This window comes from Copidosoma floridanum, unplaced genomic scaffold (genome assembly GCF_036245765.1).
Source record: "Copidosoma floridanum isolate Cflo_tuat_1 unplaced genomic scaffold, Cflo_Japanese_pri ptg000029l, whole genome shotgun sequence".
Lineage (NCBI taxonomy): Eukaryota > Metazoa > Arthropoda > Insecta > Hymenoptera > Encyrtidae > Copidosoma > Copidosoma floridanum.
Window position 1 is genome coordinate 2,361,386 of NW_028321906.1, and position 18,465 is coordinate 2,379,850.

The 18,465-nt window shown below is 32.7% G+C and overlaps 2 protein-coding genes across 2 annotated transcripts in view; one reads left to right on the forward strand and one right to left on the reverse strand.

The window, feature by feature from the left end:
- Nucleotides 1-18,465, forward strand: part of LOC106644186 (protein trachealess) — a 363,163-nt gene that overhangs the window by 131,348 nt on the left and 213,350 nt on the right. The gene's annotated exons all lie outside the window — the stretch shown is intronic.
- Nucleotides 1,950-3,520, reverse strand: LOC149373667 (uncharacterized). The gene is made up of 3 exons (XM_089596004.1): nucleotides 3,335-3,520; nucleotides 2,683-3,253; nucleotides 1,950-2,166 (listed from the first exon to the last, which is right to left on the reverse strand). Exons 1-3 carry the CDS (start codon nucleotides 3,405-3,407, stop codon nucleotides 1,950-1,952), a joined length of 861 nt encoding a protein of 286 aa, XP_089452130.1. The 5' UTR covers nucleotides 3,408-3,520.

Genomic DNA, 18,465 nt, shown 5'->3' on the forward strand with positions numbered 1-18,465 from the left:
TTTTTCAATTATATTAAAGTATGTTTTTTAGATTTTCTAACATAAAACATCTTATAATAACAATGAAAGACTGACTAAGTAACTTTCTTAGAAAAGTTGATCTTTCCGAATCGATAAAATTGGAGAATAAAAAAAAATAATGAATGAAACCTAAATCTTATTACTCAGCAACGGCAGGTATTTAAAATTAAAAAATTAAGCTACGGTTTATGAGAATCGGAAAGATAACTCTGAGATGTTACTTATTACATACTTGCACACGTACACACACATATGACTAATTTTAAAAAGCAAAATTATGTTAGATCATTTCAATATGTGAATTTTTATCCCTTACAAATCTTTTAGTATTAAAACAAAAAATATACGTTATCTTTTTATTTTTCTATTATTAGTAACTATTGCCACATTATTCACTCCTTTTTTTACCTTATGCCAAATAATTTAAGTAAGATTCGTAATTACTTTAAAGCAAGAATGTTGGTAGTAGTTTTTTCTTAAGGCACTGAATTATTAGAACGACCGTGCCAAAAGGTTGTCTGTTGTATCCAAAGAGACTTAATATTTTTAAATTTTTTATATTAAATTATTTATTAAAAAAACATATGGTTAATTTATAAGCTATATACTGTAAGAACAAAAATTCAAGAAACAATGCAGACACTTTTATATCTTCTGTTTTGAGTGTAAAATAAATTTTGAACGTAAAATGAGGGTGATCTGAGTTAGTCACATGACGTATGTGTAGAAGAATATATTATAACGTTATCAAGTTCATCGACTAACTCTAGTAATTATAATCCAAATGAGCTAAAATTTTGTTCGTTACTTCGAGTTGGATGTCTAAGCTGATGGTTTGAATTTCGACCGTATTTTTGGTGCAGCGCTCTTAGACAAAAAACCAGTTTTTTGTGATAACTTTATTTATGTACATTTTATACGTTCACGTTTGTACCCAGATTTATATATCATTAAAATACAACTGTTTTGTTTTACACGTTTTTTTTTCTAGATTGTGCAATCGCACATAACAATTGCAATAAAAATCATTAAAATAAAACTTTTTTATGATCTAAGTTTTTTTCAAAGTGCCTTCTTAACGATTAAATTAACAAATATCGTTTCAAAATGACAAAAAATCGATTATTTGCATCATTTAATTTTTGTACACTACATTTTTAGACAAAATATTTGATACAAAAATTATAGATTTTCTAAAAATGCACTTGTTTGTATTATTTGTAGTGTGATTATACAGTTAATAACGAAAAACGCTATTAAAGGGCTGAAAAAGCATGTTGTACTGCATGCAAGTTTATTATTTTAAATTTCGAGTAAGCATACATGTATGTTTAAACTCAGTGGTAAATAATAACATAATCATACAAAATTGGATACTGTTTTAATCTTGTTTTTTTTAAGTAACACCTTTGCTCTGACGCCTCGTGGATAGGTCATGCCTCAAACGCAAGAGGAAGTGTTTTGTATGCATTTAGCCGCTTTTGATCGCTGGCACGCGGAACACGCAGGAGGTGAAGCCACAATAATGTAGCACTCAAGATTGTAGTACATGTATAGGGCAGGCCCTTTAGCACTATAAAACATCTCCACTGTTTACAAATATACATTCCGGACAAATTTGGGTTGTACTGTAACTTTGTCAATAATAAAAAATTAATTTAATTAATTAATTTTTTCATTGCCAAATCTGTTATACACTCTGGCCTAGAAAAAAATAATTTTCTTAAGTAATAATCTTATTCTATCTGATTATAATAAAATAATAATCTTATTCTTAAGAAAATACTTATTATTAATGAATTTGAAGGCCGTCTGTGGGATTTTATGGAGAATATTGGCAAGATCAAAATTACTTTTTACTCTGTATCCCAGGATAAAAAAAAATTACTTAAAAAAAGTAGTCACTTTAAACGTTGCAAAGAATCGCGTTACGTTCTGTAAATGAAACTACCGAAAATTTTTGGCAACACATGTCGGTTATACCATTGTAATTGTTGTAGCTGCTGTACTTGTAGATGATCTAGTTTTATCGGCAGCTGCTGAAGCTGCTGGGGCTCTTGCATTAGCTGGGCAGGTGAATACACTTCTTGCTGGAGCTGTTGCATATGCCTTAGTTTCTCTGATTCAAGCTCATTCACTTTCAATCTACAATTAATCAAACAATTTAACGAAATTTTTTTTAATGCTCGTGTTTAAAAGTTGTAATTAAAAAATAAATAATGACTAGCTGTTATATTTTTGGCACTTGCAAAAATTTATCATCAAAATGGTAAGATGCTTGTCTGTGCATTTTGAAGTTAAATCAAATTTTCATTGCCAACTCTTGTCATGTAATCGTCTAATTGCTGTGCATTAAACGTCTAATGGCTGTGCATTAAGGCTGGACTTAATCCGGTGAATAATTTTTTTCTTAAAATGCGTAAGAATTCTAACTTGTATTCAATGTTTAAACTAGCTAAAACCTTTACTACGTAGTATTTAGGACAGTATTGAAAGTAAATTTTGTAGATATCTCTGTAAAATTAATACTTATCATATAGTACTGTAATAAACTGAATACAGAAAAAAATTTTCAAGCTGACCATTACTTTTATTTATATTTTCATCGATTTACTTCGTAGAAATTTTAACAATATAATAAATAATGAAATCTTGTATTACCTGGCATCGTTATAACAAGCAGATGGATTGTAGTAGACATCACTGGTTCGAGCCAAAGGCACCAAGGCTCCAGAGCTTATAGGATGCGGCATTCGTTTTAAAATTCCAAGCTGTTGAGTTGCCGGGATGTATGGATGCAGCGATGGTGTCTGCTGCATTTCACGAAAATGCAATGGCCGTCGGGGAATTAGTGATTGTTGTACGTGTTGATGGGGAGTAAACGTTTGCTGATACGGAGGCAATGGCTCTTGCGGTATGTGCGATGGCTGCTCATTTTGGAGCAATTTTTTAACACCGATAGCGCCCAACTGGCCGAGTGCTGCTGTGGATGGCAGCGATGTACTTTTTTTAGAAATGTTTTGGGTATCAGGGCAATTTTCGTTGTCTTTCTTGAACTTCATTCTGCGATTTTGAAACCATATTTTCACTTGAGGTTCCGTGAGTTTTAACTTTTGTGCCAAGTGAAATCGATGGAACCGGCTCAAATACTTGGTCGTCTCGAATACCTGTTCGAGAGTAGTTATCTGCATCGATGTAAATGCCGTCCTGCTTCTTTTTTTTTTATATTGGTCTGGAAATATTAAAACACACGTTTTGTACACCCTTAAAAACTTTTTTTAATGCAAAATAATTATGTGAATATTATATTTACTTTTCATTTCCGTATCTTGAGGCTTGGGCTCCTCAGCAACATCATCTAGCTGTTTTGAATTCTGAATCTCCATTTTGTCTAGGACGATAACTTTATATTCTAATTTTAATAAAATTATTCCAATTTGAAAGAGACACAGGGCTTCAACTGTCTTTGACGATTTAAAGATTTTCTATAGGTGATATGTTCACGATCACGATAATAGATTCTTACTGACACTTTAAATGTACAAGTTAGAATCGTGAGCTAACACTGAACTTATTTGTAACGCATGGACAAATGGTTTCAAACATACCATTCGTTACTTTCTACTGTGGAAGGGATTACAAGTCCATTAGCTGTTACTTTTTGGTAAGCACTTAATAGGCAGTGTTGTCGCCGATAAGTAAATTCTGTGAAAAATTTCTACTAATAATTAGCGTTGGAGATTATCTATGAGTATAACTGACGTGTACCGTATGGTGATTACTGTATGAATAATGACTTAAACGTCAGACTATATCGATATACGTCATTTATCAGATCCGTAGTGTTTGAGTTTCTGAATATTACAAATCTAAAAATTTAAAATTACTAACATATTCCAAAATACTTAGTACATTACATAAATTTTGCTGAACCTACTCTCACACATCACCAGGGCAAGCACTATAGGTCTTTGCCATGTTTGGATGCACACCAGGTGCGAACCCTATTTTTTCTAGTGAGAGTTCAGTAAACACTTTAAGTAGGAAAACATAATTTATGATGATTAATCAAAATCTCCTTATTTTTTTGCATTAGAGATAGAAAAAATCGATTTCTGATAAGATTTGACGAATATTTTTTCACCGCACTGATTGACATGAAAATATCGGTACAATCAATAGGTTAAAAATCTATTCCAACATTTTTGAGGTAATTGTTTCCAAGGGGTAATATAATTTTTTCAACATTTAATTTTTTATAACATGTTTGCAAAGTAAAAAAAATTTTCTTATTTTTCTTAACATTCCAGTTATTGAAAACCTCACAGTATTTACCGGTATTTACTGACAGTATAGTACATACATAAATGAGCTCTTGGCAGTATTTTAGGTAGCTTATAAAGCAGCTAACGAAGTTTACGTAATTTTTTGCTGAATCATGCAAAATTTAACCAAAATTAGTAAGTGTACTTAAATTATTCATAAGTCGACTTTTATAAGAACATATAACAAAAAATACTGTTTCCACGCAGTTCATTTAAAAAAAATTTTATGCTTCTATGTTTAGTGAGGTTACAAATTGTGTGTCCTACAAATTTTAGCTAATGATGTTTAATTTTTATATCCTAATCGTTTATTTAAAAAATATATTTTTGTAGTTTTTTTGTTCGTTTCTGAATTCACAGTGCCTGTATTGGAAAAACAGTTTGGATGGCAGACTTTTTCAGCCACTGTAATGTTTCTTTTCTTCATAAAAATTTTACATTTAGTAAAATATTGTTGATTTTTTAGATTCTTCCTTTAGCTTTTCTAGAAAAAAACCCAAACTAAAGAATATACAATGACAGGTGCGTGCTTGTTTGATGCTACACCGTGGCCACAGCATCCAGCCTCGTAGTACTTAAAAATTGTATACAGTAAGAACCGCACAAGTTTTAAACAGTCTATTTTAACAATATAATAAAATAACGAGAGTTCACTAAAATTTAAAGATCAGAATATAAAAAATGTTACGTTATTAGCTAAAATCTGTACGACATACAATTTGTGATCTCGCTGAACATAGAAACATATACTTTTTTTCTAAAATTAACTTCCGAAACAGTAGTTTATAATAAATTCTTATGATAACAGTCAGTTCATGAGTTATTTACATAGACTTCTAAATTTTCGTCAAATTTTGCATGATTCACCAACAATTACGTAAACTTTCTCTGCTGTTTTACTATCTACCTAAAATACTGCCAAGAGCATATTTTTATGCACTGTACTATCGGTAAATACTGTGAATCGGTGAAATAACTACTTCACCTATTGTTTGCACCGATATTTTTATGTCAACTAGTTGGATAGAAAATAGTTCGTCAAATCTTAGCGGAAATTGGTTTTTTCAGTTCTGATAAAAAAGAACTCATCGCATGTTCACAAGATTATTTATACTCATCAAGGACTCTAGAATGTAAAGAAAAATATGTTTATCAGGTGTGTTTTCTTAGAGAAATTAGGCTCATTGCTGCTCCTTGAAAAGTGAAAAATAAAAGGAGATTTCCACGTACACCAATGAAACACAGTATAATCAAAGGTCAGTCGAAAAAATTTTGCCTCATAAATGCCACCACAAGGCAAGATAATATAATTATGCAGAGTCATGATGTGTCATTGTGATTTGCTTGTGGCTGTACAATACATAGAAAATTAAACTGTGATATTTGTTTTGTTCTATACTTTCACAAATATCACAAACAGCTGTAAAAGACAAACGGAGGAGCGAGGTAGCACCAACGAGAGGATATAGAGATAGAAAGAGAGAGAGAAATACGATAAGATTATATTAGATTAGCTTTTTATTAATTACAAAGAGAGAGAGAGAGAGAGAGAAAGAGAAGTTACACGTGGAAGAAGGCGGTTCAGTTGCATTAATGAATCGAATACTGCATTACTTGAAGCAAGTTATAATTAGATGAAATATAGTGCAAATAAAAAATAAGAAACTCTTCAGCCCTACATAAATTAGCTGTCTGTATCGCTTATTTACCATAGGTTAATCAAATGTGTAACCACTTATCTGTTAAGTGCGGGTTAAAGTAGTATTACACTTCGGTTTCAAAAGTATTTTTTTATGATTTTACTTCAAGTATAATTATGATTACTTCTTTGTCTGTTTGGCGTATTACAACTCAAATGCGCATCCCATACAACTTAAGAGATGTATACACATACACTTTTTCTATTATAGTATACTGACCTCAAAGAGGTATTTCCATTGGTAAAATATGTATCTACTAGCAGCCCCCCGTCTCGGCTTCGCCCGAGACTTACTAAATAAAATACCGTAGTGTGTTGACATGTAATGTGAAACATTTTCAGTTAGAAATTTTACACATATTCCTGATACATCTCGGAACAAAAATCTTCTTATTAAAAACATATTTTTTCGGAATCCATATAGTTTATTTGGTCAAATGATAAGGTTATTGGGTTGTGAAAATTCAAAAAAATAATTATGCTGAAAAGTACCGTGCGTTCTTTATGCCATAAAATAATCGGTGGCCATAAGAAGCCGTTGATTTACAGTTTCTTCCATGTAATTTACGAAAACGGCTATTTTTTAAAGCTGTTAAGATTTTAAACCCCCAAAAAATTTATATTAAAAAAAAATTTTTTTTTCTCATATCTCACAACTTTATTACCAGAGCAACAAAGTCCTGGACCTTAAACCCTACATTTTTATTGACACAAAAACACAAATACATTTTCTACTCATTAAAAAATCTGAAGTAGGATCTTTAAAGATTTCAGAGATTGCTGTGAGGGTACAATGAAAAGCTGATCTCTCACGTAATGGACTCTTTAGTTGTCGATTTTGACGCTGCCGTTTTAATCACGATAATTTTCTGCGTCAGTTTCTTGACGCCTAAGTAAAATTGTATTTATTAGATACACTTGAAGTTTTTCTTCCAATTCACCCTCTTGCGACTTTTGGCATGCTTAAAATTTTTGTGACCCCTAAAAGATGTTTTCTGTCAACTTTGTTAAGTTCTAATATATTTGTTGGCAAGGAAGTTCGACGTCCGATGGCCCTAAAAAAGACCGGTGAGCTTCTTAAGTTAACTCTTTCTTGACTGCAGTTAACAGCAATTGTGACTGCCTGGATACCTCAGGGTGATCTTCTCTGACTTGCTGTTGAAGACTCAGACTGATCGGGAGAAAAATTACAAAGTCTGAAGCTTTGGGGCTAGTTGTTGTGCTCTTTCCCAACGTCTCCCGGTATAACGTTAAAGACGTTAGTGTCTAAAGCACCTTTTTTATTGGCAGATTCAGTTGTTTTGGTGATCTTAGAAGGGGAGATTGGTTAGTGATACTTGTCCAGTGGAGGCTGTCCCGTTGGCTCAAGTTTTTTTTCCTACATAGCTGTTATAGGTTTGCTCAGAGCAGACTTTGGAGAGTATCAGTGATTCCTGGTTGAATGCTTAGAGTCGAGAGGGTAGTATAGGGTCGTCGGTCACCGGGTTTTCCAGCCTTGCGAAGAACAACTCGGCAGGTGACGTCTGCTAGTGAATGGCTGACTTGGTTTAATAGTGCCCGTCTTTAGTTAATATAGTCTTTTAGTCGACGAATTGCTTCCGGAAATGGTAGTAAAAATGTTTTTGTTGGCAAGGTAGTTTACACTTAGGTGGATCCTAAAAAGAACCGATGAAATTGATGGTTAAGTAGGGAACGTAAATACTTATAATGGCCCTAATAAGCGCCAGTGGTGAAACTTCCAGACTATTCTTTATTATTATTCCTGATGATGAGGAGCTGGCTACGGGTTGCTTGATTCTTACCCTGGGAGTCTCGATGTGCTGAGACAATGATGGAGGAAGGTACGCCGCTGACCAGAGAATATCTCGTCTCGGGTCGTTTTTCGGATAACCAACCGCTCATCGTTAGACGGGAACATGTGGGTAAGCGCGTTGGGGACACGACGACCAAGAAGGTAGCCGTTATGGCTGCCCATGCCCCTCAGAGCTGTTTTCCCTTGCTTACATTTGTAGCCAAAAATTCTCTAACTGCACCAGGTGGGATGGTGGGACTACCACACAACTTTGAAGAGTTGGTGCAGATTGTGCTCTGGCTATAGATATGTCTCCTGATATTGGGGCAGAGACGGCATCGGTTGAAATTAATTTTTTTTTTTTTTTATCGCACTTGTCGAGATTCAGGGTGAATGGACACCTAGGTCCCTTCCCCCTTAGAGAAAAGTGTCGCCCGTTACCGGGATTCCCAGCTGCAAGACTATCATCTCCATTCTCTATACAGCTCGTTGAACTGCTGAAGTTCGACTACAATCACTATCGAGACGCTCCGGCGTATTATAACCACACTTATTTAATTATGTTGCAGGTAGCTCCGATTTTATGTCGACGCCACCTAGCGGATTTTACTGAACTAAAGTGAAAAGCTGGCGTATTTTTGCAAAACTTTGAGCTCATTTATTGCTATTGTTATTAAATTTCTTAAGATAAAAACTATACTAAAACCATCTAGGAAATATCATGAATCAGTGTGCAAAATTTCAGCAAAATCGGTTTAATGGTTTTCGCGGTTAGCGATTACAACGGTTTTAGCGGTTAGCGATTACAACGGTTTTAGCGACTTTGCTTTATATATTAGTAAGATGATAGGCTATGTATATTTTATTTATGTAGATGCAAAAAGTATTTTTGTTACAGAGTTAGGAATGTCTTATAATAATAAGTAATTAGATATAATAAAAGATTTTATCATAAATTAAAAACTTGATATTTGTTTTTAACTTTTCTAACACACATAACAATAAAAATATCAAAAGCTTATAAATGAAAATGAAAACTATTATATGTATTGGTCATTAAGATGTGTTTGAATAACTTATTCTTGTACGCATCGTTGAACAAGAATAAGTTGTTCAAACTCATCTTAATAACCATTACCTAAAACTGTTTTAAGAAAGGAAACATACAAGAAAGGAAAATTTATATTCGAGATCAAGTGAGTTATGACAATAACACTGTAACTAACTCTTAAAAATTGTGGACTGTGAAAGGATATTGTTGCTATCTGATGCAACAATAGTACATAATTTTAGCATATTTAAGTACTATGCATTTCAGAACCGTGAATGATTTAAATAATACTACCATACTGTTTTGTTACTAGTTAACGTAAGAACATCAAAAGAGATACCGCATAATTCAAGTATACGATTTATTAATATCTTAAGTGAAATGTGAAAACAGAGAACCACATTGATATTCATAATGACTACAAAGAAAGTGGACTGTGATTTTTAACTCTATAGCTTATATTCAGTTTTCGTTATTGTATTATTTAGCATTTTGTTTTATGCACAAATATTATTTTACGATAAAATTATACGTAAACAATTAATGATTCAATCAATCGAGAGCACAAGTTTTGGTAATAAATGTTAAAGTGTTACTTTTGAATAAGAAATTATTTATCTTTTGTCTTTCTAAAGACAATGATGCGATGAATATGTAAGTAAAGCAAGAAGCGATAAGCTCTGTTAATAGATAATTACAAAAATTTCTCAAAAAAACATTATGCATATTTATCAGAAAATAGTATTTCACTTGTGGTAGGCTAGAGTCAGAAGAGTTTCTACGAAACTAAAAATATCCATTACTACATTAATAAATTAATAACGGTACCTTCCGCCTTGACAATGTTAACCACTCTGTAAAGTTATATTCAGTGTAGAAACATTTGCTTTTCACCGTCCTTACAACTATTCAATGGCATGGCTTATAATTTCTTACTACCCTAAAAAAACCTTTTTTTGGTACGCAGCGTTTAGTATTCCATTATATTTTTTAATAAACTTGTATGTATATGTTTATTAGACATTCGTAGTATGAAGAAAGCATCGAAAAATACGTTTTCAAATAATGAGAGCAAGGCAATGATTGTAGTTTCATGAAACTATAAGCAAATAAATTGTATGGAAAAGTCATAAGGATTGAGTTTACATTATAACTATTCAATATTGCAGTTAGTAACCTAGAAGTACAAGGTAAGCTTTTGTTTTAATAGTTTTGAAAATATTGTTTGATTCAAATTTGACATTTTGTTGTAAATAACATATCTATGCTGGTAAGATAAGAAATTTTTTAGACCACGTGATACTGAAAATTACAAGCAATCTGAAACATTCTTTTTTTTTAGCGTGAGTACAAAGTAGCTTGACAGTTTGTGCTTTCTGGCCACTGTTTCAGATTTGATAACATATACCAATTTAAATTTGTATAAAAGAAAAACATTATTGTTTGTTTCTAGACATACATCCAAATGCATTTTCTGAAGAATAAAATGTCTAATTCTCTCGAATTATTCTTACGCACATCCGCTTTTTCTAAAAAAGATATACGCCGGTCCTCTCATGGTTTTTTGAAATATAGTTACAGTTAAAAATATGAACTTACTTAAAATGTGCATTTTTTGACATGCTTCGCGTGCTTTAATTATTTTGTCATTCGATTTGATTTACGTTTACGAATATTTGTCTATTTCGTTATTCAATTGTTATATATATAATCGAACAAAATAATTTTCCAGCATTTACTGTCATATCAAGAGTAAAAAATAGTAGTTCTCCTACGAGTTTGAAAAGTCTCTGTTTGCGAACCGAGAGGTTTGCGGCCCAAGCCGAAGGCGAGGGACGTAACGAGGTTTGTAAAGGAGACTTTTCGAACGAGTTCCGGAAAACTGCTTTTTCGCCCGAGGAAGTACCAGCCTCCCAAAACCACCCGAGGGCGGAAAAAAAATTTTTTTGCTATGCATTAGTTGGATCCTTCCTTCAAACTAATAATTTTATCTACACTTTTTTAATTTTAAATACCATGATAAATACTTCAAACCTTAGATAAGTAAAGTAATACATAAACTCTTTATTTTAGAGGCCCTATAATAATTTCAGGTAGTTCAATGCATTACTTTTTGAAAAATGTTATACATTTCAGGTTATGCACACTGAAACATTTTCATGATCAAGAAATGCGTAACTTTTCTCTCTCAATTAGCAATTGATTGCTTTGTATTTGGGCTAGATTAATTCCTTAAAGTACCAGCTTGAAGGCTCTTCTCGTTTTCTCGTAATTTTGGGTATAAACAGCTAGATAATTCGTTATTAACAATAAATAATTCATCATAATAAGGAAATCGGTAAAGTAGAAACTCTGGCCGATGTACTGAATGCCTTACTCTTACGTAAATATCGTATCAGAAACGTTTTTTTGAGAACCACATCAAGTTGTTAGACTGATTCTATATTTTAAATCTTGTCGAATATCAGCACTCTACTGTTTTCTTTAATTTTTTAACAGCCAAAAATATAGTTAATTGTTCACCTAGATCAAAAAGTTAAATTCTCATTGCTTGCTAACAATGGAAAATTCTTTACTTGCCCATCTTATAGGTGTGTAACGTACCATTTTTTGCTGTCATAGTTACTATTCAACGGTAGTTTGATTGTCCACGAATACCATTAAAAAATTATAAAAGGAGGAGATTTCATCACCTGAAACCCGATTTTTACTTGTTTATTCTTCTTTTGGAGTAAATGGATTCGAGTATCTACTGAAAAATGCATATTTCTAAACTACATATCGCCACAAATACTCTGTTTTTTGGAACTTACGAATAAATGGCATCCTATCTTCTGGCCTTACACTTTTTGTAAAACATATTTGAAAGTTCTTCGATTAAGGAGGCTCCATCATGGAATGTAAAAAAACTTTGAATGATATATTTTCAAAGTTCAGATTACGCTAAATCCAATGGTATCCTCATCTTTGTGAGTTTGTCATCAAAATCCCGAGATAATTCAATTTTAAATTAGCACTTTTCGAGCTCACTTAACACAGCCTATTATGACGGAAGGCTTGAAGCAAAATTTTCATGATCAATTAAACTGCTAAAATGGAATGTACAAGCAAAAAAAATACGTACCGTACAGCTGAGATTATCATCTTTAAAAATCGGGTGACTTAATAGGAGTTAGCAATGAAAAAGTTGATACAATAGCTAAAATATTATTTTTGTCTGCAGTTACATTTAGTGCGTGCAGTAACAAATACTACCGGCCATATTTCTCTAGAGAGGGAAAGAAATAAAATATATTGTAGTATACAAGATAGAATAGCACGTAGGCTCAGTTGAAATGTGATAAAACCTCCTTACAACCTTGTCCAACTTTTCTAAGCTACTAAAAATAGATGAAATAAGCTACTTAAAAAAAATGATAGAGTTTTCTTTGAAAAGAGTGAATTTCTAAAAATAGTGTAAGTTCTTCGCCTTTAAACATATTTTTAACAAAATTATTCGTTTTACATTGTTACATCTAGTTGTGAGTTTCGACAAGTTAAAAATTTATTCAATTCTGTAAGTAAGAGCTACTCTTACCTTTAATAGGTTCAGTTTAAATAGAAACTATTTTTTTCTACCCAGTTTTTTTCTGACCTTCAAACGTTTACAGTGCCATTAGTGGCAAATATGGGATTTTCACCTGGTATACATCCAAGGTCGAGTACAAAGAGCTCCTTGGGCCCTGCTTTTACTATTTCTACACAAATATTTTTATTTAAACGAATAAAGTAAATGAAAATGCTTAGAAAACTTATGGGAAAATAAGTTTTTCACATACCTTTGTTTTAAGAAAATAATTTCATGAATCAGGTATAAATAACAAAATTAGCATGTGTATCTTTATGTACAGAAGGTATTTTCTGTTTAGCTTTTTGAGTTACAAAGTTCATTGCATTTTTTACAAAAGAATGATTTAAAAATTTCAATATTTACTTTTCTCAAAAGAATATCCTATATTACTTCACCAGAAAGTAAAATTATACTATTTCAGACCTCAAAAGTATCTGAAATATTAAAAAAATATGTTTTTGAGTTTTCACTGACCTTGTTTAGCATGATTCTTTAATACATCATATACCATCATACTAACCACAAAAATCACAAACACCACAACAGGAATATTCATTATGAATTATAGAATTATGTTTCTAATTGCAGGTATAACATTTTTGCTTGGGTAGATGAAAAAATCTTTAAGCCTTCAATGAGATAATCCAACTTAGTGAATACGCATGTTAAGTGATAAAACAACGTATTTATTGCACTGCTTTTGTCGCCGTACTGCAATAGTAGGTTAGAATACCAAATTATAATCAGTAATAGCCACAATAGAGATATTCTGAATCAATCAGACTGCAGCTACAGTAATCTTCTACGGGTATCGTTAACAATTATGACCGAATGTAACAGGTTTTGTTTGTGCAATATATGCGATCAATCTTACAGAACAAACTTTCAACTCAAAGTGCACCAACCTGTCCATTCGAATGATAAATCCTATAGTTGTAGAGTATGTTTGAAAAATTTTATTCTAAAAGTACACCTTTTAGATCATGAACGAATCCACGAAGTTAAAAGACCCTTTACCTGCAAAGTGTGTTTCAAAGAGTTTAATAAAAAAAAATATTTTATGGAACACCACTATACTCATACTAATAGTAAGCCCTATGGTTGTAATATGTGTCCTAAAAGTTATATTCGAAAATTATATCTCACAGAGCATGAAAAAATTCATATTGGTAATGACCTTTACAGGTGCAACGAGTGTTCGAAAGGTTTTACGCGAAAAAACTATCTTGTAGATCACATGCGGATTCATACGGGGCAGAAGCCCTACAGTTGTAAATTATGTTTGGAAAGATTTAGTCAAAAAGGTCATCTGACAGTGCATAAAATAACTCACACAATTAATAACCTTTACAGTTGTAAAACTTGTACCAAAACTTACGGTCACAAATGCAGTCTTACAGTGCACGAGCGTACCCATACTGGTGTGAAGCTTCAAACTTGCAAATGGTGTTTGCAGAGTTTTATCCGAAAGAGTCATCTTGCAAGACATGAGCAAACCCACATGGGTATAAAACCCTATGAATGCTTTGAATGTACAAAAACCTTTGTTAATAAAAGTCATCTTCGCAAGCACATGGGGGTACCGCATATACACCACTGTACTCAGTGTGAAATAACTTTTGTCCGGAACAATGAGCTCAAGTAACATTTGAGCAATCAGCATTGATTTTTCACTTAAAAAAAAAAGCCTCAAGTAACTCTGGGTGACAAAATAATTTTTTAATACAAAAAGTTAAACCTGTGACATGATTTGCTTGAATATCATCTGTAAATAATTGTGTTGCCATTACGATGTGAAAATGTTACTATTCTTTTTGAAAAAATAAAAACTTTTGACAATTTATTGGCAACATACTCATGTATTTTTTGTGTACTCAACCTATTAATAATGTTGTTATATATTGAACTAGCAGCCCCCCGTCTCGGCTTCGCCCGAGACTTACTAAATAAAACACCGTAGTGTGTTGACACGTAATGTAAAACATTTTTAGTTAAAAAATTTTACACATATTCCCGATACATCTCAGAACAAAAATCTTCTTATTAAAAACATATTTTTTCGGAATCCATATAGTTTATTTGGTCAAATAATAAGGTGTAAAAATTCAAAAAAATAATTATTCTGAAAAGTACTGTGCGTTCTTTATGCCATAAAATAATCGATGGCTATAAGAAGTTGTTGATTTGGTTTCTTCTGTGTAATTCACGAAAAGGGCTATTTTTTAAAGCTGTTAAGATTTAAAACCCCCAAAAAATTTATATTAAAAAAAAATTGTTTTTTCTCATATCTCACAATTTTATTACCAGAGCAACAAAGTCCTGGACCTTAAACCCAACATTTTTATTGCCACAAAAACACAAATACATTTTCTACTCATTAAAAAATCTGAAGTAGGATCTTTAAAGATTTCAGAGATTGCTGTGAGGGTACAATGAAAAGCTGATCTCTCGCGTAATGGACTCTTAAGTTGACGATTTTGACGCTGCTGTTTCAATCTCGATAAATTTTCTGCGTCAGTTTCTTGACGCCTCAAATTGTATTCATTAGATACATTTGAGGTTTTTTTTCCAATATACCCTTTTGCGACTATTGGTATGCTTACGACTTTTATGACCCCTAAAGGCTATTTTCAGTCAACTTTGTTAATTTTAATACATTTGTTGGCAAGGTAGTTCGACGTCCGATGGCCCTAAAAAAGACTGGTGAGCTTCTTAAGTTAACTCTTTTTTGACTGCAGTTAACAGCAATTGTGACTGCCTGGATACCTCAGGATGATCTTCTCTGGCTTACTGTTGAAGACCCAGACTGATTGGGAGAAAAATTACAAAGTCCGAAGCTTTGGGGCTAGTTGTAGTGCTCTTTCCCAACGTCTCCCGGTATAACGTCAAAGACGTTGGTGTCTAAAGCACCTTTTTTATTTTGCAGATTTAGTTGTTTTGGTGATCTTAGATGGGGAGATTGGTTAGTGATACTTGTCCAGTGGAGGCTGTCCCGTTGGCTCAAGTTTTTTTTTCCTTTATAGCTGTTATAGGTTTGCCCAGCGCAGACCTTGGAGAGGATCAGTGATTCCTGGTTGAATGCTTAGAGTCGAGAGGGTAGTATAGGGTCGACGGTCACCGGGTTTTCCAGCCTTGCGAAGAACAACTCCGCAGGTGACGTCTGCCAGTGAATAGCTGACTTGGTTTAATAGTGCCCGTCTTTAGTTAATATAGTCTTTTAGTTGACGAATCGCTTCCGGAAATGGTAATAAAAATGTATTTCTTGGCAAGGTAGTTTACACTAAGGTGGCCCCTAAAAAGAACCGATGAAATTGATGGTTAAGTAGGGAACGTAAATACTTATAATGGCCCTAAAAAGCGCCAGTGGTGAAACTTCCAGGCTATTCTTTATTATTATTCCTGATGATGAAGAGCTGGCTACGGGTTGCTTGATTCTTACCCTGGGAGTCTCGATGTACGGAGACTGTGATGGAGGGAGGTACGCCGCTGACCAAAGAATATCTCGTCTTCGGGTCGTTCCCCGGACAACCAACTGCTCAATTGCTCATCTTTAGACGGGAACATGTGGGTAAGCGCGTTGGGGACGCGACTACCAAGAAGGTAGCCGTTGTGGCTTCCCGTGCCCATTAGAGCTGTTTTTCCTTGCTTACATTTGAAGAGACACAAATTCTTTAACTACACCAGGTGGGATGGCAGAGACGGCATCGGTTGGAATTAATTTATTTTTCTTGATCGCACTCGTCGAGATTCAGGGTGAAGGGACACTTGGGTCCCTTCCCCCTTAGAGAAGAGTGTCGTCCGTAACCGGGATACCCAGCTGCAGGACTATCACCAGCATTCTCTACACAGCTTGATGAGCTGCCGAAGCTCGACTACAGATCTGACGATACGCTCCGGCGTATTATAACCACACTTATTTAATTATGTTGCAGGTAGCTTCGATTTTATGTCGACGCCACCTAGCGGATTTTACTGAACTAAAGTGAAAAGCTGGCGTATTTTTGCAAAACTTTGAGCTCATTTATTGCTATTGTTATTAAATTTTTTAAGATAAAAACTATACTAAAACCATCTAGGAAGTATCATGAATCAGTGTGCAAAATTTCAGCAAAATCGGTTCAGTAGTTTTCGCGGTTAGCGATTACAACGGTTTTAGCGACTTTGCTTTATATATTAGTAAGATTATAATAATTCTTTAACAATAAATAAATAAAATTATCTACCATCATACCAAATTTTCTAGAATTTTCTATAAATAAATCCTTTTTTGAAGAAAGTTTTGTGATCCTAATAAGTTTTTAACTTACAATATCTTTAAAAAAAAGTGTTTTTCTGACTTCTAACCTCAAAATAGCACCTTCGCCGCTAGATTTTGGGTTCTCAGGAGGAAAAATAGTATACGAAACTCGTTCGAAAAGGCTTCTTTACAAATCTCGTTATGGCCCTCATCTTTGGCTCGTACCGTAAACCTCCCGGTTCGACATTCGAAGCCTTTGCCAACTCGTATACGCAATATACTATTAACAAATCAATAAAATGGAAATAAAAATAATAGAAAATGACTATTTAATCAAAATTTTATTTTTTAGCCGTAGTAGGTATCTAAGGAGAATGAAAACAATCATTTTAATGAATGTAGTTACAAAATACGATTGGTTGTGTACAAATGCCTAGTTATGCCCCTCACAAATTACCATATCTTATTTTTTTCAATTATATTAAAGTATGTTTTTTAGATTTTCAACATAAAACATCTTATAATAACAATGAAAGACTGACTAAGTAACTTTCTTAGAAAAGTTGATCTTTCCGAATCGATAAAATTGGAGAATAAAAAAAAATAATGAATGAAACCTAAATCTTATTACTCAGCAACGGCAGGTATTTAAAATTAAAAAATTAAGCTACGGTTTATGAGAATCGGAAAGATAACTCTGAGATGTTACTTATTACATACTTGCACACGTACACACACATATGACTAATTTTAAAAAGCAAAATTATGTTAGATCATTTCAATATGTGAATTTTTATCCCTTACAAATCTTTTAGTATTAAAACAAAAAATATACGTTATCTTTTTATTTTTCTATTATTAGTAACTATTGCCACATTATTCACTCCTTTTTTTACCTTATGCCAAATAATTTAAGTAAGATTCGTAATTACTTTAAAGCAAGAATGTTGGTAGTAGTTTTTTCTTAAGGCACTGAATTATTAGAACGACCGTGCCAAAAGGTTGTCTGTTGTATCCAAAGAGACTTAATATTTTTAAATTTTTTATATTAAATTATTTATTAAAAAAACATATGGTTAATTTATAAGCTATATACTGTAAGAACAAAAATTCAAGAAACAATGCAGACACTTTTATATCTTCTGTTTTGAGTGTAAAATAAATTTTGAACGTAAAATGAGGGTGATCTGAGTTAGTCACATGACGTATGTGTAGAAGAATATATTATAACGTTATCAAGTTCATCGACTAACTCTAGTAATTATAATCCAAATGAGCTAAAATTTTGTTCGTTACTTCGAGTTGGATGTCTAAGCTGATGGTTTGAATTTCGACCGTATTTTTGGTGCAGCGCTCTTAGACAAAAAACCAGTTTTTTGTGATAACTTTATTTATGTACATTTTATACGTTCACGTTTGTACCCAGATTTATATATCATTAAAATACAACTGTTTTGTTTTACACGTTTTTTTTTCTAGATTGTGCAATCGCACATAACAATTGCAATAAAAATCATTAAAATAAAACTTTTTTATGATCTAAGTTTTTTTCAAAGTGCCTTCTTAACGATTAAATTAACAAATATCGTTTCAAAATGACAAAAAATCGATTATTTGCATCATTTAATTTTTGTACACTACATTTTTAGACAAAATATTTGATACAAAAATTATAGATTTTCTAAAAATGCACTTGTTTGTATTATTTGTAGTGTGATTATACAGTTAAT